Source organism: Aedes albopictus, chromosome 2, assembly GCF_035046485.1.
Source record: "Aedes albopictus strain Foshan chromosome 2, AalbF5, whole genome shotgun sequence".
Classification (NCBI taxonomy): Eukaryota; Metazoa; Arthropoda; class Insecta; order Diptera; family Culicidae; genus Aedes; species Aedes albopictus.
In genome coordinates, this window is record NC_085137.1 from 31,486,810 (window position 1) to 31,508,843 (window position 22,034).

The window sequence follows — 22,034 nt, forward strand, 5'->3', positions numbered from 1 at the left end:
TGATAGTTTTAGGCGATTTATGTTAGGTACGATATTTCCCCTATAATTCACCTTCCAAAAATTGCATGCAAGTTTTCATACAAACATAAAATGCTTAAATCTATCAAATTTGATTAGGTAAAACGAAATATTTTGCATGAGTCGTTAATTTAGGATTTAATTGACCAATTAACCTTTTGATTGCTTTAAAAAAAAATATCTCCATGCTTAATGGCTGGCAATCAAAAAAGCCCTATCCAAGGGCTGAAAGTCTCTTTAATAAAGACAAATCAATCAATCAATCAAAAAAGCCCAAAATCGCATATTTTGCCCTATAAATTGAGGTATAGCTCAAAAAAGTGACGTGTTGGAGCAAATCTGAGCCCGGATTCAGATTCAGCGGCCCAAAATCCTTCGGAGACACATAAGTTTGCTCTTGAGACAAAAAAATGTTGCGCTGTGTAATTGATCGAACAAACGTCGATGTTCGTACAAAATTTACAACTTGGAAATTCTCTATAACCATGGTTTGCTCTCATAAGTTTACCAAAAAGTGTTTTCAATTACAAGTCTAGGTGTGACAAGGCAATCAAAATGTGCAAAAGTAATCGAATAGCAGTCCCCTTTGAATTGCACGTGTGTCCCTGCCTTATCAGCTTTGCACATTTTGGTTGCCTTGTCTCGGCCAGACCTGTGATCGGAAATAGTTCGTTCTTCGTATACGGAAATCTGTAATATTCCAGCTGCCAGACAAGATCAAATTTGAATCTTTTTTTTACAGATAGGGTGACAAAGGGTATTATCGGCAGGTTTGTTCTTTTCGTCATGAGGGGGTTTTGTAGACCAAATTACCTAAAATTTGGGCATATAATTCAGCTTGGTTGGGAAGGATTTGAGGCCAAATTTTAGATAAACAGGTTCCAAAAAACCATCCATAACGTAGAGAACAAAACTGACGAAAATATGTAAGTTCCCCTATTTTGCATATAAATACTGCTATAACATAAAACTTACATGATAATAGTACGAGTATTTTTTTTAAGATTTTTTGGATTTTTATCAGTGCAAAAATGGTTCTATAGTCAAAATAAATGCGCTATTTAACTGGGGACGGATGGGTCGTATGTGCCCAGCCGAGAAAATCGACCATCACAAACTTGTTCTAGACTAGCGAAGCTGCATGTAGAGAGGTGAAAATGCCGTCTCCAAAGGGTTAAAAAATCAACACCCTTCAAAAATGCCCAGTGGTCTACAATGGAAAAATTCAGAAGTAGAAAAAATACTTCATGTTTTTTTTTAATTTTTGCAGGAATTGTCTTCTTTTTCTTCTTCTTTATGGCTCAACGTTCGCAATGGAACTTGGCCTGCCTCTCTTCAACTTAGTCTTTTTAGAGCACTTCCACAGTTATTAGTTGAAGGGCTATCTTTGCCTGCCATTGCATGAATGTGGCAAGTACAATGATACACTATTTCCGTCTCCGGATTGGCGACCCATAGCCTTAATTACTAGGCTAACTGGAGGCGGGAATCGTCATTTTTTTTAATTGCTTATGATAATAATCAACCTTCTATGTGGAGCAGACCTGGTGTGATGGTTAGAACGCCGAAGACCTGGGATCAAATCCCACTCCCGACAAACTCGCAAAATGTGAGTTTTTCCTTCGGAAGGGAAGTAAAGTGTGGGTCCCGAGATAAACTAGCCTAGGGCTAAAAATGTCGTTAATAAAGATGAAAAAATCAACATTCACTGATGTGTCTGCAAGTTTGAATACAGTATGATACGCTCTTATTTGAGGTTTAATGTTAGATTGTTTTTGAAAATGAAACGATCAGGAAGAGTACATACTATTAAAATAGCATTTCTTGCCGTTAGGCAAAAATTTGCTAATCATAGTCACTATCGCAGGGATCCCCACGAACGTTGTACTGCCATGCTGAGCCAAATGTAACCGTTTCGAAGATCAGTTTGCGACTGACTATGGGAGCATCAACAGTTGTGGGATTAGCGCTGTCGCTAAGCTTGTTCATCGTACGGTCAGCAGAGGGAAGTAAGGTTTTCCATTACCTCTTCGCGGTTTGGTTGATAGTTGTAAGGTTTGATTGAAACATTCTCGTTACAGCGGGGACCTGTGGACAAAGAAAGTTGGCTGCTACTGCACTGATTGCTCTTGGTTACAAATCACGGTATGGAGCGTGGCCTTGGCATGGTGCAATATTCCATAGAGTTCGACTAAATCGAACCGAGTATGCATGTGGAGTGACTATTTTGACGGAGCAATTTGTATTAACGGCAGCTCACTGTACGTATGACGAATGGCAAAGGCTTCGAGAGGATCGAGTGTTTATCAAAGTGGGACTTAGCAATCTGGAATCACCGGAGGACCATATGCGGCAGTTTGATGTTAACAAGATAATTCGACACGAAGAATACGATAGGGACTCATTTGAAAATGACATTGCGTTGCTGAAGCTGTATAATGAAATGACCTTCAATACCTACATACAGCCCGCGTGTTTATGGCAAGGTGATAGTCAGTTGAGCAAAATAATCTCAAAAGTAGGAATTGTGGTTGGATGGGGACTCAATGAAGGATACCGCTTGCCCGAACGTTTGAGCGAAGCAACGATGCCTATTGTATCTCGCAGAGATTGCATTGCAAGTGATCCCTACCATTATAAAAAGTTTTACTTTGAGTTGAAAACATTTTGTGCAGGCTACCGCAACGGTACCAATGTCAATCGTGGAGACAGTGGCGGTGGATTATATATGCGGATGGATGCGAACTGGGTACTTCGTGGATTTGTTAGTAACATAAAAACAAATCCAAACACATTGAAGATAGAACCAGATAGTTACACCATATTTACAGATGTTTCTTACTATATTAGCTGGATTAAAACAAACGTGCCCGACATACAACATATTGCTGTAGATACAGACCAAATAGCTGAAAATGAATCTGACGCCAATCTACTAGACTTATGGAACTGTGGCAAGGATGCCTATCTGGCAAGCACACCGGAAGAAGGATATCAAATGCAGTACCCATGGCGGGCTGTCATCCAAAGATATGATCTCATGAGACAAATATACCAAACTTTGTGCCTTGGACTTTTGATTCATCCCAGTTTTTTGATTACCACTGCTAGATGCATTCACATAAATGGAAAGAGGCATATGTAAGTTTGTTGTTAGTTTATTCACTTTATTAAAATGTATAATAATCAGAATTCAATTCCAGTTCAGTAAGGATCAACGAGTTGCATGGCATTCAAAGTTACTCAACGAGAATCCCCGTTCGCGACACATTTGCACATCCAGACTATGACACTCCAAAGTATGCCAACGACATTGCGTTGGTTAAATTAGAGCAACCGGCTACCGTGAACCCAATATGTCTACCTTTATGGGATCCATTCAACACTTCAAATACCAAAAAGTTTGACATGGTTAGTTTGCATATGTACGAGCAGTATTGGAAATATCAAAATGTAGCTCAACTAGTTGATTATACAGGCTGTCCGTTTATGTTCACCATGAATGACATCAAATTGACCAGGGGCCAATTCTGCGGCACTTTCATTGGCGAGGACAACTACGTCGATGATTCATACTATTTGGGACCAGCACTGATGCAGTATTTTAGGAAAGGATCCTTTGAGGGGCAGTACTTCCTGACGGCGATTGCGTCCTTTGGAGTTAGAGGGGGCGTGTCTGATGCTCCTACAGTGTTCACAAATGTAGCGCATTATTCCAAGTGGATTCGCGAGAAGATTGAACAAAACTAGGCAAAATTTGAGGCAACTGTTACTAAACAAAATGATTTGGCTTAGGAACACTTGTTTTTATTCTTTCATTCAAATGCATGTTCATTGTTCATACTGGTTTAGGGCCCTAAAGTCGAAGACAACATTATTTTTTTTTGTTGCAAAATATAATCAAATACGCATAGACGAAAAATAATGAGGATTACTCGTCGTGTGTTATTTATTACTGGACATATGTACAGGGAATGAAAAAAATGTTTGGAAAAGACATTTTTTTTCACTCGCAAGCTCTGACTTTTCATAGAGAGTGCATCAAAATTTCTCAAATTTTGACTGTTTGTCAACCTATTATGTATGCATCATTGGTACAAATTTGGGGTCGATTGGTTGATGTTTCGCGAAGCCAGAACTGTTTTCGTAAAACATTATTTTTTTGCGCAACTAATTTTTGAATAGTAATATCTCTCAAACCAGAGAATCGAATTTAATTAAATTTAACTGCAAAAATAGTATATGCAGTAATACTTATCAGGCTGACCTTTAAGTAATGGAATTCGACAGATTTCTAACTGGGTACTCGAAATTAATATGTATTACGGAAAAAAACAAACAAACTATAAGTTATTACTAACGAAATACAAGAATCCTAGGTGAAATACAAAATTAATAAATAATAGAAAGATATTTTCAACCACATCCGATGCAACAACCAAATGAGGGGTTTATTATTATTATACATATTTTATTAAAGAGACTTCACCAAATAAGTTGGCATTCGTGTCCAAAATGAAGCAAAGAGGTGTAAGTGACAAAAACCCACTTTCCAGTAAATGAAGCCTCATGTTTTTCCTCAATTTTTCATCCCATACAAAATGTATGGTGTTTCAAAATGGACCTACTTTTCTCCGATTTATTGAGACTTTTCTAATCATCGTAAAAGTAATCGTAAAAAAAAGTTCCTAAATGTTTGAAATCTGACGATTTTTGATATCCTAAGCTTAAAATCGACAAAATGGTTACTTACACCCAACTTTGGACCATTCTCTTCATTTTGCTGGGCCGAAGAAAAAAAAAAGGATTTTATGCAAAATCTTATAAAAGTGTAACTTTTGAGTCTTTGAAGTTAGAACCTTCAAATTTTTAGACGTTTTGGAGTAGCATGCATAGTTGATAATATGAAATCCCTTCCAGGTAAAGTCTCTTTAAACAGAAAAACCCTAATTAATCCACCTAGCGGTGATGGTGCCTTTCTCGTGCTTTAAAATATCCTTTCAACAAAACTCGAGCGACATGTAGATGACATTGACATAAATACAAAATGAAAACTGCTTGCTAAATCTACTCAATATGGATACATTTTATATTAGCATAACATCCAATATTCAGAAAATAAAAGACAACGATCCAAAACTCAAACCAAACAAGTGTCATGAAGCCGCAAAATTTTGAAACGTCATTTTAGATTTTCCGGTCATCATTTTATGACTCCGGATATCTACCCCAATTAAACTAACCGCCATCTTGAACATTGAGACACCATCTTGGATGTTCTGGTATTCATTTTTGGACTCTGCACCTAAAATTACATAAAATAGTCGCCGTATTGAATTTTGGCATGGTGTTTATGATTTTCTGGTTACCAGTTTTGGACGAAGACCGGCATTCTTCCCCATTCAAACTATATAGTCATGTTGCAGACCTTGTGAAACAGCGCACAGCTTGGGTTTTCTGATTACACATTTTGAATTCTGGACATATTTTCATACAAAATATGCCCATAATGCAAGAATTAAAAATCCTATAAAATATACACTAACTTGAATACTGGGCCATTATCTTGGACTTTGGACCGCTATTTTGGATACTCTGGTGGACTCCAAACAAATTTCCCATACCAAATACACTTATTTTACATAGTTTTAGAGCTCAAAATTCCATAAAACAGCCACCATCTTCTGTTTACGCGATCAAATTCTTATTTTTCCATTCAACGTTGACCAATCCTGCTATAACTTTACACCTTAGGAATCTGAAATGGTACGATTTGATGGATTGCTTTAGTTTTGTCTATATTTTGTTCTCATATATGAGAACTTAGACCTATTCGTCACTGTTGTTCATACCTAATGTTTATCAGGCCATTAAACAAAGCCACGATTTAATTTTTCACATGAACTTTGGTTCTGATCTAAGGCTATTTTCTTGCTAACCGTTCATTAGATTATCAAAAAATATGCGATCTGATGTGTCGTATGTATGGGTTTGGTTCATTTTTATACTTGGTAATTTCCGGTGGGATAGCCGGATCTGATTCCATGAGTCATGGACCATGACACTACCGGTTGTCCCAATTATGGTCTGAGAATATTTTATTGCTATTTATTCACCTTTACCTAATCACCGCGATTTGATATATCGCATGAATGGGTTTGCTTCAATTTTACTTCTAACCACTTTCGAAACCACAGCTGAACCCGCAACACTACCGGGAATCTAATGGTCTGACCCTATTTTTCCATCAGGTTGTCGATAAGTCGTGATCAGTCTTCGTTCTACTGCTCGTGTTGTGTGTAGGTAAGAGGTAATGATAGCGCACGAATGTAACAAAGCCGACTGACACCCGACTGCGGCAACGAAATGAAGGTAGTAAAAAGTGTCGAATGTTTACAAGACTGGTCGTGATTTGATGTACCACATCCATGGGTTTGGTTAAATTTTACATTTTACTACCCCAATCTGATTCCAGGTAACTACCGGCTGAACCAAGTATGGTCTAACAAAAACGCTGCAAATTGAAGGTGTCACATGCAGGGTTTGACAATTTCGACGGGACTCTCTGAACCAATTCCGGACCACTACCAGTGACGTAAGGCTATTTTCTAGCTAACTGTTCATCAGGTTATCGCAAAAGCCACGATTTGATGTGTCACATGCCTGGATTTGGTTCACTTTTACATTTGGCCTCTTCCGGCCACTCAAAACCGATTCCGAAACACTTGCTGACCGTTCATTAGGTAATCTAAAAAGCCGCTATTTGATGTGACGCATGTACGGGTTTGTTTTTCTTTCAGATTTAACCACTTCGGCGGGAACCCCGGAACGGCTTCCGGAACACTACTGGTTCAGATATGATCTGCTCATTGTCCATCAGGTCATCGAAAATGCCGTGGTTTGATGTGTCGCATGTATGGGTTTCGTTCAATTGTATATTTAGCCACTTCCAGCGGGACGCCTAGAACCGGTTCCGGAACACTACCGGTTCAAGTATGGTCTGAGATGATTTTCCTGCTCATTATCCATCAGGTCATCGAAAATGCCGTGGTTTGATGTGCCGCATGCATGGGTTTGGTTCAATTGTATATTTGGCCACTTCCAGCGGGACGCCTAGAACCGGTTTCGGAACACTACCGGTTCAGATATGATCTGAGACTATTTTTCTGATTACCGCTCATCAGGTTATCGAAAATGCCGTGGTTTGATGTGTCGCATGCATGGGTTTGGTTCACTTGTATATTTGGCCACTTCCAGCGGGACGACTAGAACCGGTTTCGGAACACTATCGGTTCAGATATGGTCTGAGATGATTTTCCTGTCCATTGTTCATCAGGTCATCTAAAATGCCGTGGTTTGATGTGTCGCTTGCATGGGTTTGGTACAATTGTATATTTGGCCACTTCCAGCGGGACGCCCAGAACCGGTTCGGGAACACTACCGGTTCAGATATGGTCTGAGACTATTTTCCTGCTTACCGCTCATCAGGTTATCGAAAATGCAGTGGTTTGATGTGTCTCATGCATGGGTTCGGTTCACTTTGATATTTGCCACTTCCGGCGGGACACCCGGAACCGGTTCCGGAACACTACCGGTTCAGATATGGTCTTAGACTATTTTTCTGCTTACCGCTCATCAGGTTATCGAAAATGCCGTGGTTTGCTGTGTCGCATGCATAGGTTTGATGCATTTTCATATCTGGTCCCTTCCTGGGGTACCGTTCCGGAACACCTAAATGGCCATATCTCCGGAACGGCTGAACCGATCCGAACCATTTTCAATAGGAAACAATGGGACCAGATTCCGCGTCGAATGAACCGTCGGTCATTGAAATCGGATGAGGTTTACTGCCAAAAAGTGATGTGAGTTTTTTTGTACACACACATACACACACACACACATACACACACACACACATACACACACACAGACATCACCTCAATTCGTCGAGCTGAGTCGATTGGTATATAACACTTGACCCCTCCGGAGGCTCTATCAAATTTTCGTTTTTGGAGTGAACATATAGCCTTTCGGTACACCTTGGTGTACGAGAAAGGCAAAAATATGTTAAATTTTCATTGAAATATTTTGAAGAAAACCATTCTTACAGTAGCAAAAATATGAAATAACCCGAGCAGAACCTTACAAATACCACGCAAAGCGCAGCCTGTGCTATAATACCTAACATTGTTTTTGTTATGTTGTACTATATGTTGTGAGAACATCACAATAATAATTGGGGGTATTTGAGCAGAGTTTGGTGTTGATGTGCTAGTTGTTGATTAGCAGTGAAAATAACTGAATAACAAGATTTGTTATTACATGATGGAGCTATCGAACAAATGTGCAATTTAATAACAAATGCTATTTTTTTGTTATTCAATACAGCAACATTTGTTAACAAATACAGCAGTTAAACATTTAGGTATGCATTCATTATTGAAACAACGAGACTTTTCTAGGTGTTATTCACACAAAATTATGGTATTCGTTTTTGTTATTTTGACTCGTATTACTACCTAATAAAGAGCATATCGAGGTATAATGGCATTTAAGATTAATACCTCGGTATGTTATTCACTTGGTGTTCTTTTCTGCTCGAAAATTGCTTACTATTTGTTGATTGTTGGTTCTTTATACGTGGGTTGCTTTCAGTGCACAGACCCCAAATGCTTCTTTCGAATGCAATATCTATCTTTACGAACTAATAAAAACTCCGCACTGGCACTTCTTCCTCGATAGATGCACTACACCAGCGTTTCTCGTCACGACCCCATTGGCGAAACTACGAATTTTTGCTAGGGGGTGCACTACAAACCAAATATTCATTAGTTCATCCATTAATTATTAATCGCCCCATATCTCACAGCAACGCATTTAAATTCTAGGGGGTGCCTGGCACCCCCGGCACCCCCGGTGGTTTCGCCTATGCACTAGGGGTCGCAGTACCGACCACTTTTGGTGAGTACCGGTATTTCGGTCTTACAGTACTGGTAGTACTGGTAAAATACCGGTACTGGTAATTTTTCACTAAAATGAAGAGTAATCTATTTTGCACAGAAAATCTACAATTTACCAGGCATTTGTGAATTCCGGTTTTCAGGGATGTCATTAAAGCTAACAAGAGAGTACTAAATTAAACAGTAATATAGAAAGAAACGAGTTGTATGAAACTGTTTTTGGAGCTATTGTTTAGTTTCTGCGCAGTTTCACAGGTAGTATCTTGGTCAGTCTAAAATGAGACAGGAACAACCTTCATTAAACCTGGATCTTGATATCCTGGATTTTCAGAAAAGTTGCATATAGGTATGAAATGTTTGTTTGTTAAAGTACTTGATGTTATGTTTTTTTTTTTATTTCCGTTGCATATTGGCTATACTAATAACCGGATTTCAGCAATTCGGAAAAGATTTCACGGTACCGAAAGTACCGGTACCAAGGTTCAGTCAGTACCGGTATTTCGGTACCAAAAATTGGTCGGTAATACCGGTATTTTTGGTACCGGTACTACCGGTACTACATCCCTACTATGCACGACCCATTGGTGGGTCACGGGCCGATTTTTGGTGGGTCGCGAAGTCTTTATTAACTAATGTCGAATGTTGTTGCTAGCGTTTTCATATTTTCATATTTTCTTGGAGAATCCATTTCTATAAGAGTTTTTTCTAGAATTTTGATTTCACCTTAATTCTATACCTTTTTTTTGCCTTTCTCGTACACTAAGTGTACTGGAAAGGCTATGTGTTCACTCCAGAAATGACTTTTTGATAGAAAGCTCGGAAGGGTCAAGTCACATATACCAATCGACTCAGCTCGACGAATTGAGGTGCTGTCTGTGTGTATGTATGTGTGTGTGTATGTGTGTGGACAAAAAAACTCACATCACTTTTGAACAGTAAACCTCAACCGATTTTGATGACCGACGGTTCATTCGACGCGGAATCTGGTCCCATTTAGGAGTTCAGGACTGGTGCTCCTGGAAGGGGCCAAACATGAAATTGCACCAAACCCATACATACGACACATCAAACTGCGGTATTTTCGAAAACTTGATGAATGGTTAGTAAGAAAATAGTCTCAGACCATATCTGAACCGGTAGTGTTTCGGAACCGGTTCCGGATGTCCCGCCAGAAGTGGCCAAATATAAAAGTGAACCAAAGCCATGCATGCGACACATCGAAGCACGGCTTTTTTGACAACCTTATTAACGGTTGGCAAGAAAATAGTCTCAGACTATATCTGAACCGGTAGTGTTCCGGAACCGCTTCCGGATGTCCCGCCGGAAGTTGCTAAATGTAATAGTGAACCAAAACCACGCATGCGACACATCAGACTGCGGCTTTTTTGATAACCTAATTAACGGTTGGCAAGAAAATAATCTCAGACCGTTTCTGAACCGGTAGTGTTCCGGAACTGGTTCCGGGTGATCCGCCGGAAGTGACCAAATATAAAAGTGAACCAAACCCATACATGCGACACATCAAATCACAGCTTTTCCAATAATCTGATGACCGATTATTAAGAAAGTAGGAACAGACCACATTGGGGTCTGTCGGTTTCTGATTACCTGATGAACGGTTAGCAATAAAATAGTTTCAGACCATGTCTGAATCGTTAGTGTTCTTGAACCGGTACCGGATGTCCCACCGGACGTGGCTAAATGTAAAAGTGAACCAAACCCATACATGCGACACATCAAAGAGTGGCTTTTTTGATAACCTAATTAACGGATGGCAAGAAAATAGTCTCAGATCATATCTGAACCAGTTGTGTTCCGGAACCGGTTCCTTGTGTCCCTCCGGAAGTGGCCACATGTAGAAGTAAACTAAACTCATGAATGCGACACATAAAATCACGGCATTTTCAATAACCTGATGATCAGTAATCAAGAAAGTAGACCACATTAGGGATCTAATTTAAGGTAACATGATAAACAGTTGGCAAGAAATTAGTCTCAAACCATATCAATGTGTCACGGAACCAATTCCGGGTGTACCGCCGGAAATGGTCAAATGTACAAGAAAACCAATACGTGCGATGTATCAAATGATTTATTAGGTTACCTGATGAACGGTTAGCCAGAAAATAGTTTCAGACCATATTTTGGATAACAGGTCGATTCCGAAAACGGATGCTGGGTGTCTCGTCCTAAGTGGTCAAATATAAAAGTCCGAACCTATGCATGCGACACATCAAATTGAGGCTTTTTCGTTAGAAGTAATTAAATATAGAATTGTGGCAAAATCATGCATGCGACACATAAAATCGCGATTTTTTCAATAACTAATCAAAGGGTTAGCAAGAAAATAGCCTCAGATCACATTAGACAACCTGGTAGTGATCCGAAACGGGCTCCGAGTGTCCCGTCGGAATTGGTCAAACGTCAACCCATGCATTCAACACATCAATTCGCGGCTTTTTAGGTAACCTGATGAACAGACAAGAAGACAGTCTGAGACCATATTTGGGACAATCGCTAGTGTCATGGAATGAGTTCCAGGTTTACCGCCGGAAGTGGTCAAACGTAAAATTGAACCAAACCCATACATGCGGCACATTAAATAGCGGAATCATGGAAGTGAACAAAATTAATTTTAGTGATAAATCAAATCGTGTTTTTTTTTTATAGCCTGGTAAACGTTGGGTACGATTAAGAGTTAAGAAAATGTCGAAGTCTTCATATATGCAAGAGATCAAAATCGTGACCAAAGCGATCTCATCAAATCACACCATTTCAGATTCCTGCGGTGTAGGATGGATCATTTACATGAATCGTAAACCAAGAATTATAAAATATAGCCCAAAGTGTGTTGAAAAAAAAACTCGAAGATCGAAGTCGAATGTTGAAGATCGTAAATGATCTGTGATTTTGAATAAAGTTAAGGAAATCAAGTAGTCAACTGAGAGGTCTGATATTTGTCAGCTCTGTTTTGTCGTTGAACATAACATCGGAATGTGTGGCATCAATAAGTTTCCCAAATCTATGATGGCTTTGTTAAAATTGTTGCTTTTCTATATAAAGTGTTCTCAGGATTCAGGATCATTTCGGCTAACGTCGACGGAAAGATCATAAGTACATATTCGACGAGAAAGGCACTATCACCATTAGGTGGATTAATCAGGGTTTTTACTTCAGAATATAGATATTGTTTGTTAGTTGCATTATGTATTTTTTGTGTCGACAGAAACTGAATAAGGTTTACTTTTTCCACGAATTTGTACATTATGCGATGGTGAAAATATCTCTTGGTCAATAGGGCAGAATCGTGAAACGCTCATTGTTTGATACAAATTACGTAATTGAAACACCGTAGGGCCAGAGTTGTGACAGAGCAATGAACAATTCTACAGAAACAAAAATAAATATGCACTTCAAATGAAACAATGAAAATAATCGTTCTCAAATCAAATCTGTTTTTATTTTTATAACTATTGCTACAAATTTGCTTCAAAATGATTAAATTCGCATTATTACCTAGTTTTGCCCAATCGTCTCACGAATCCACTTGGAATAATAAGCCACATTTGTGAACACTGAAAAATATTCCGACGAGGTAACTTCGACTTGAAGAAGCATGAAGGCCGCCAGGAAGTATTGACCATCAAAGAACTTTTGTTGGCCATGCTGCCTCGGAGCTGATACCAAATAATACATCAAATCTATGTCCTCGATAACATTAGTGCTGCAAGCATGACCCATAGTCAAATTCATACGTTTATTTGTTCTGTCAAGCTGTTTCTGACAGATTTCCAAATCGATCAGCTGAGTGACGTTTCGGAAATATCTGGCCGTGTCGTTCAGATCCACACCAATCGTGTGCAGCTGTGAGATATCGGGAAGTTCCAATGGGTCCAACAAAGGAAGACATATTGGGTTCACAGTAGCCGGTCGGTTTAACTTTGCCATTGCAATATCGTTGGCATTCTTTCGAAACGAAAAGTCCGGATGTATAAACGTGTCATGAATGCGAATCCTTGAATATGACTTTTCATTGCCGTTGAAGTCGTTAATCCATGCAAAACTGAAAGAAATAGAAATTTAATACATAGAACAAGTACGATAGAAGCATCAGTTTTGGTCAGTCGTCTTTTTTTAATGAGTTGCGATCTAATTCGACATAAATTATAACGATGAAAAAAATGTGTTTCCATTTACGCGGCCGCGTAAATAGAAATCGTGTAGAAAAGACCTAACTGTATAATGGCTGGGGAAATTAGCTCGCAAATATCTTGTTTTTCCAGAGTGGTTCAAGTTTGGCCACTCCCAATACACGCTATCACCCAAAACATGAGGTGTCCCAGAAAGTATGGGAACAGCTTCAAAGCTCTGCCATTTGGGAATGGATACATGAATGAACTTCATTTTTACGCATATTCTACCTTAATATAATAAAAAAGAAGCCAAGTTTTAAAACTTACATTAGATCTTAGTTTGTATGCAAAAATTGCCATATTTTTCAATAACATTACTTGAAAAAGTCTTTAGTGTTCATTAAATTAAACAAGATAAAAAACAATAATGAATATATGTCTGATAGATGCAGTCCAACACTCTGCATCGAATAATCCCTTTCGCGACGTATCGCCCATGAGACCCAAGAGAACCAAAGCAAACTACAATTTACCAAACCTCATTTTGAAGACCGGCGGCAAGGCGCTTGGACGGAGAAAAAATCCAACACTATGTGCTGTTCCATAATTAGTTATAATAAATGTAGTCTGTTAAATAAACTGTGTAGTTATGTGAAGTGATGTGCGAAGCCCTGGAAGACCAACCATTCGTCAGTCAAGGAAATCACATCCATTGTAAAAATTCAGTCCACATCGAAAGCGAGTGTAGGACCAGTCCCAAAGCAATGTCTGATTTTGTATGTGCTTATCTATCTATATATATATAAATGAGTTTGAAGTCCCTTTGAGGCAAGAAAACTCAAGAACGGCTGAACCGATCAGGATGACTCTTGCACGGTCTGGTTCGTATTCGTGGTGGCTGTGTTTATAAGTAGAAAAAGTTACGAAAATCCACTTGAAATAAAATCAATTGTAAAATTACTGAAATTCTTATGAGAGGGGAAGAGATTCGAAGCGATCGCAATCAAACCAATCTAGAATGCAGTGCAAAATAAGCCCACATTAGTTGTCAAACAATCACCACCAAAATGGCAGTACAACGTCTGCCGGGACAGCAAGTCTATCATATTTACAAACATTGATTTGAATTTTGAACATGAAAGTTAAATTAAAACACAAACATACATCAATTTGTTTCAAATCCCAGTTTTTGAATATGTAGTCTAAAACAAGCTCTAAAATTTATATCACAGAATACAAAAAACTACAATTGAATTTTACTTAAAGTATATGAAATGTTCCAGTTTTATTAAGTGTAGATTGATTTATTTTTAATTCGTTTACATTTTTGAAAACTTGAAGGCCTATGTCTCAACCAGAAATTAAAAAAGTTAATTTTCCAGTTTTTTTTCAAAATTTTGAAGTGCGCACAGGCAAAACATGATCTTCGAAAAAATGTCGTTCAAGTATCTGGCAAAGCATGTTAATAGATTATATCAAAATATTTTTTTTCCAGTTGGTGTATTTGTATAAAGTTCTCTCTCTCTCTTCTTGGCGTAACGTCCTCGGACAAAGCCTGCATCTTAGCTTAGTGTTCTATGAGCACTTCCACAGTTATTAACTGAGAGCTTCCTCTGCCAATGACCATTTTGCATGCGTATATCGTGTGGCAGGCACGAAGATACTCTATGCCCAAGGAAGTCAAGGAAATTTCCTTTACGAAAAGATCCTGGACCGACCGGGAATCGAACCCGTCACCCTCAGCATGGTCGTGCTGAATACCCGTGCGTTTACCACCTCGGCAATATATTGTATAAAGTTGTTGTACTGAATACTCTGCATACAAAAACCTTTGTCAATGTATAAACTCGTTACTGATATCAATGAAACTACATTGAATGGAAAAAGAAAAATTACAAAATAGTTGTTTGCTTTGGAAATTATTGTACATTCAAAATTGTATATGTTTATTATATATATTCTGGGACACCCTATAAAATCCAAAGTTTAGAATATGACCAAAACTAACAAGGTTCTTTTAATGCAAAAATCAAGTTAATACTTACATCTCATTACCATTTTGATGTAATTTCAAGCATCTGGCCATACTAATCACAAAAGTAGGATGAATCAAAAATCCAAGGCACCCGACTCGGTAAGTTCGCTTTTTTGAGTCATATATTTTGATATCAACCTCCCAGGGGTACTGGTTCACCAATACTTTTCCTTCTTCCTGTGTTTCTGACGGATGGGTATACTTTCCACACTTACTTAAGTCAAGCAGATTGGCATCACTGTCAAATTCAGTTTCAGTGATTTGCTCTGTATCTACAGCAAAATGAGGTATGACTGGCACTTTTGTTTTGATCCAGTTTAAATAGTAAGCAACGTCTGTGAATATTGCGTAACTGTCTGGCTGTACTTTTAATGTGAGCGGGTTAGTTTTGGCATTACTAATAAGTCCACGGAGAACCCAGTTCGATCCCATCCGCATATACAATCCACTTCCACTGTCTCCAGCATTAACATGAGTACCATTGCGGCGACCTGCACAAAATGTTTTCGACTCGAAGTAATACTTGCTGTAATGCCACCTATCACTCTCCCAGCATTTTTTGCTGGATACTATTGGCATCGTTGCTTCGGATAGCTTTTTGGGCATACTATACCCTTCATGAAGTCCCCATCCAACTACGAATCCTATTTTTGAGATAATTTTGCTCAACTGAGTATCACCCTGCCATAAACATACGGGCTGTATGTAATTGGTAAAGGTAATTTCACAAGACAGCTTAAGCAACGCAATGTCATTTTCAAACGTGTCCATAATGTATTCTTCGTGTCTGGTAATCCTGTCGACATTGAATTGCCGCACATGGTCTTCCGGTAAGTCCATATTACTGAATCCCACTTTGACAAATACACGATCCGCCGGAAGCATTTGCCTTCCTTCATACGTACAATGAGCTGCCGTTAATAGAAATTGCTCAGTTAAAATCGTCACTCCACACGCATACTTGGTCACACCTTCGTTGTATTTATGGAACATTGCCCCGTGCCATGGCCACGCACCATCCCGTGCGGTGTATGCATGAGCAATCAGTGCAGTAGCTGCGAACTTTCTTTCTCCACAGGTCCCCGCTGTAACGAGAATGTTTCACACTTTGTAACTAACAACAAAAAACGCGACTGGGAGAATCTTACTTCCTCCTGCCGACTGTACGATGGACAAGCTTAGCGTCAGCACCAATCCCACAACTGTTAATGCTCCCATGGTCATCCGAAAACTGAACTTCGAAACGGTTATATTTGGCTCAGTTCAGCACGACCGTACGCAAATCCCTGCGATATTGCCTATCAATAGCGATTATTATATTATTTATTTATTTATTATTAGAGAGGCTTTAAACGTGAAAGCGGTTATCAAATTTTTGTAGGACGGCAAAAACTTCGGTCTTCAGTGAGCTTTGTGGATAGACTTTGGATCGTCTATCTGGTGAGGACGGATTCGATTCCGTTTGCGGTCAGGATAATGTTCACTACTTTCTGGGCATAGTTTATCATTGTAATTGTCACACAATATACAGTTTCATGCCTTGACATGCAAAGAAATCCTTCTAAAAATAACTGTGGAAGTTCTCAAAATACCAAGATGAAAAGAGGCAGACCTAGTTCCGGTAGGAACGTTGAGCTAAAAAGAAGAAGTAGAAAAAAAACTAAGAATTACGGCAAAAATGTTATTTCCACTGCATATTTTCCTGATCGTTTTATTGTTTGAAAGAAACCCTAATATTAACTCTCAAAAACCCTAATTAATCCACCTAGCGGTGATGGTGCCTTTCTCGTGCTTTAAAATATCCTTTCAACAAAACTCGAGCGACATGTAGATGACATTGACATAAATACAAAATGAAAACTGCTTGCTAAATCTACTCAATATGGATACATTTTATATTAGCATAACATCCAATATTCAGAAAATAAAAGACAACGATCCAAAACTCAAACCAAACAAGTGTCATGAAGCCGCAAAATTTTGAAACGTCATTTTAGATTTTCCGGTCATCATTTTATGACTCCGGATATCTACCCCAATTAAACTAACCGCCATCTTGAACATTGAGACACCATCTTGGATGTTCTGGTATTCATTTTTGGACTCTGCACCTAAAATTACATAAAATAGTCGCCGTATTGAATTTTGGCATGGTGTTTATGATTTTCTGGTTACCAGTTTTGGACGAAGACCGGCATTCTTCCCCATTCAAACTATATAGTCATGTTGCAGACCTTGTGAAACAGCGCACAGCTTGGGTTTTCTGATTACACATTTTGAATTCTGGACATATTTTCATACAAAATATGCCCATAATGCAAGAATTAAAAATCCTATAAAATATACACTAACTTGAATACTGGGCCATTATCTTGGACTTTGGACCGCTATTTTGGATACTCTGGTGGACTCCAAACAAATTTCCCATACCAAATACACTTATTTTACATAGTTTTAGAGCTCAAAATTCCATAAAACAGCCACCATCTTCTGTTTACGCGATCAAATTCTTATTTTTCCATTCAACGTTGACCAATCCTGCTATAACTTTACACCTTAGGAATCTGAAATGGTACGATTTGATGGATTGCTTTAGTTTTGTCTATATTTTGTTCTCATATATGAGAACTTAGACCTATTCGTCACTGTTGTTCATACCTAATGTTTATCAGGCCATTAAACAAAGCCACGATTTAATTTTTCACATGAACTTTGGTTCTGATCTAAGGCTATTTTCTTGCTAACCGTTCATTAGATTATCAAAAAATATGCGATCTGATGTGTCGTATGTATGGGTTTGGTTCATTTTTATACTTGGTAATTTCCGGTGGGATAGCCGGATCTGATTCCATGAGTCATGGACCATGACACTACCGGTTGTCCCAATTATGGTCTGAGAATATTTTATTGCTATTTATTCACCTTTACCTAATCACCGCGATTTGATATATCGCATGAATGGGTTTGCTTCAATTTTACTTCTAACCACTTTCGAAACCACAGCTGAACCCGCAACACTACCGGGAATCTAATGGTCTGACCCTATTTTTCCATCAGGTTGTCGATAAGTCGTGATCAGTCTTCGTTCTACTGCTCGTGTTGTGTGTAGGTAAGAGGTAATGATAGCGCACGAATGTAACAAAGCCGACTGACACCCGACTGCGGCAACGAAATGAAGGTAGTAAAAAGTGTCGAATGTTTACAAGACTGGTCGTGATTTGATGTACCACATCCATGGGTTTGGTTAAATTTTACATTTTACTACCCCAATCTGATTCCAGGTAACTACCGGCTGAACCAAGTATGGTCTAACAAAAACGCTGCAAATTGAAGGTGTCACATGCAGGGTTTGACAATTTCGACGGGACTCTCTGAACCAATTCCGGACCACTACCAGTGACGTAAGGCTATTTTCTAGCTAACTGTTCATCAGGTTATCGCAAAAGCCACGATTTGATGTGTCACATGCCTGGATTTGGTTCACTTTTACATTTGGCCTCTTCCGGCCACTCAAAACCGATTCCGAAACACTTGCTGACCGTTCATTAGGTAATCTAAAAAGCCGCTATTTGATGTGACGCATGTACGGGTTTGTTTTTCTTTCAGATTTAACCACTTCGGCGGGAACCCCGGAACGGCTTCCGGAACACTACTGGTTCAGATATGATCTGCTCATTGTCCATCAGGTCATCGAAAATGCCGTGGTTTGATGTGTCGCATGTATGGGTTTCGTTCAATTGTATATTTAGCCACTTCCAGCGGGACGCCTAGAACCGGTTCCGGAACACTACCGGTTCAAGTATGGTCTGAGATGATTTTCCTGCTCATTATCCATCAGGTCATCGAAAATGCCGTGGTTTGATGTGCCGCATGCATGGGTTTGGTTCAATTGTATATTTGGCCACTTCCAGCGGGACGCCTAGAACCGGTTTCGGAACACTACCGGTTCAGATATGATCTGAGACTATTTTTCTGATTACCGCTCATCAGGTTATCGAAAATGCCGTGGTTTGATGTGTCGCATGCATGGGTTTGGTTCACTTGTATATTTGGCCACTTCCAGCGGGACGACTAGAACCGGTTTCGGAACACTATCGGTTCAGATATGGTCTGAGATGATTTTCCTGTCCATTGTTCATCAGGTCATCTAAAATGCCGTGGTTTGATGTGTCGCTTGCATGGGTTTGGTACAATTGTATATTTGGCCACTTCCAGCGGGACGCCCAGAACCGGTTCGGGAACACTACCGGTTCAGATATGGTCTGAGACTATTTTCCTGCTTACCGCTCATCAGGTTATCGAAAATGCAGTGGTTTGATGTGTCTCATGCATGGGTTCGGTTCACTTTGATATTTGCCACTTCCGGCGGGACACCCGGAACCGGTTCCGGAACACTACCGGTTCAGATATGGTCTTAGACTATTTTTCTGCTTACCGCTCATCAGGTTATCGAAAATGCCGTGGTTTGCTGTGTCGCATGCATAGGTTTGATGCATTTTCATATCTGGTCCCTTCCTGGGGTACCGTTCCGGAACACCTAAATGGCCATATCTCCGGAACGGCTGAACCGATCCGAACCATTTTCAATAGGAAACAATGGGACCAGATTCCGCGTCGAATGAACCGTCGGTCATTGAAATCGGATGAGGTTTACTGCCAAAAAGTGATGTGAGTTTTTTTGTACACACACATACACACACACACACATACACACACACACACATACACACACACAGACATCACCTCAATTCGTCGAGCTGAGTCGATTGGTATATAACACTTGACCCCTCCGGAGGCTCTATCAAATTTTCGTTTTTGGAGTGAACATATAGCCTTTCGGTACACCTTGGTGTACGAGAAAGGCAAAAAGATCGTAAGCTTATCATATCCCATACAGACACATCGTTCCATTATAGACTCGGTTCAAATTGTTGCATAAAAAGAGAAACCTCCGAGTTTGAGCCAAAAAAAATTAGATTTTGAGGTGGCGTTCTTGAATTTTCGAGTAATACTTAATATGTGTCATAAATTTCTCAATGTTCAACTGATTTTCACTTTGAATTGATTTTAGAATAAATTTGTACAATGTACATTGAACATATATTTTTTTCCGAAATCACGCAAATTTCAAGATCAATATCAAGATTTCTTTCATTTTTTTCTTCTTTTTACAAAATAAAAACTTTATGTAAAATTTTTATGAATCTCTCTGTTTCCAAATTTTGTTTCTGTGCATGTGTGATCATATGAATCAATAAGTACGGAATTTTTTCTTTGATTTTAAAACCAAATTCTTTAAAAATCAGAATAAGCATGCATTTCAAATGAAAGAATGAAAACAATAGGTCTCAAGCCGAAGCAATGTTTATTTTTTACAGTTGTTTGCCCAGAATTTCAGTCAAATTTTTTAAATAAGACTCCATAAGCATAAGTAGTTGAATTTAATAAGAGAAAACATACGATAATTATAATTTTGATCCGACGATAAGTTACTGGACATTGAATTTTTCTCTCTTGATCATAAGTAACATTTATGGCTTTCAACAATAATCAGTGTAGTGAACACTAGAAATCCTAAACAAACATAGAAATAAGCAGAAGTTACATATTTAGCAACGCTGTTTTGTTTGCAACAATTGCCAACACTTACCGCAAACCTAGATGATTAACTTTGTGATCTCCGAATGTCGCGAAACTTGGCGGGTTTGTACCTAGTTCATCGAAAACAATTGGACCAGATTTGTTTTATTTTGTCATGAGGGTGACTAATTTTAAAATGGGGTGGTCCGGAAGCATTTTTTTTTTATACTAAAATGTTTCACAAAATCTTAACTTTTGAACCAGTTGGCCGATTTTAAATTTCTTTTTCGTTTGATAGATTGTAGTTTTCAGGAAAATACAGTGTATCAAACAATTGTCCGTACAGCATTTTTTTGGTCAAAATAATTTTTCATTTAAATGATTATAACCTTTTTATACGTCAATCAAAAACGCTGAAATTTTGACCAATTAGAACCCATATATGAAAGCTCCATTGGTAAAATTTTGAGCGAGATCAAATAAGTTTTCTGAAAATTAAAGAACTTTTAGTAAAACTTATAAAATTTTTGAACACATTTTTTAAACATTATATCTTAATATGTACTTGATGAAACTTTTTCAATATTTTTCGTGTTACAGCTTATACCTAAGGCTTTCATATGCAGCTTCGATTAAGGTTTTATATTCACTACAAAAAATATGTAAAATCTGTATATGTTCAGAGTGTCATTTGGAAATTTATAACATTTTGATCAATAAAAGTGCCAAGTGTTTTCAACTTTTTTAAACTCTCTTAATGATATATTTTTATATAGGACCTACTAAACTACATATGAAGAGTAGGTCCTATGGATTTTTCGTTCAGTTAATGCACTTTTATTGGTGGAAAACGTTTGGCAGATTATATGTGCTAAATATGGTAAATTTTAAAACATCGTCAACTACATACGCACATTTTTCATATTTTTTGTAGTGAATATAAAATCCCAAACATGGCTGCATATGAAAGCCTTAAGTATATGATGTAACACAAAAAAAAATTGAAAAAGTTTCATCGAGTACATATTGAAATATAATGTTTTAAAAATGTGTTCAAAAATCTTATAAGTTTTACTAAAAGTTCTATAACTTTCAGAAAACTTATTCGATCTCGCTCAAAATTTTACCAATGAAGCTTCAATATATGAGTCATGATTGGTCAAAATTTCAGCGTTTTTAATTGACGCATACAAAAGTTATTAGTATTTGAATTAAAAATTATTTGGACAAAAAATTTCCTGTATGGACAATTGTTTGATACACTGTACGTTGAAAGGGCCAAATTGTGTTCCGGTGCAATAAATATGT

The 22,034-nt window shown here is 38.3% G+C and overlaps 3 protein-coding genes across 3 annotated transcripts in view; 2 read left to right on the forward strand and 1 right to left on the reverse strand.

Annotated features, from left to right (window-relative positions):
* LOC109402526 (transcription factor hamlet) overlaps window positions 1-22,034 on the forward strand; it is a 368,179-nt gene that overhangs the window by 275,101 nt on the left and 71,044 nt on the right. The gene's annotated exons all lie outside the window — the stretch shown is intronic.
* On the forward strand, window positions 1,501-4,769 carry LOC109402531 (prostasin-like). The gene is made up of 3 exons (XM_062849404.1): window positions 1,501-2,027; window positions 2,100-3,159; window positions 3,222-4,769. Exons 1-3 carry the CDS (start codon window positions 1,958-1,960, stop codon window positions 3,766-3,768), a joined length of 1,677 nt encoding a protein of 558 aa, XP_062705388.1. The 5' UTR covers window positions 1,501-1,957; the 3' UTR covers window positions 3,769-4,769.
* On the reverse strand, window positions 8,083-16,890 carry LOC115262253 (prostasin). Its single transcript, XM_029864664.2, has 3 exons — window positions 16,295-16,890; window positions 15,157-16,231; window positions 8,083-13,041 (listed from the first exon to the last, which is right to left on the reverse strand). The coding sequence occupies exons 1-3, from the start codon at window positions 16,368-16,370 to the stop codon at window positions 12,495-12,497; spliced, it is 1,698 nt and encodes a 565-aa protein (XP_029720524.2). The 5' UTR covers window positions 16,371-16,890; the 3' UTR covers window positions 8,083-12,494.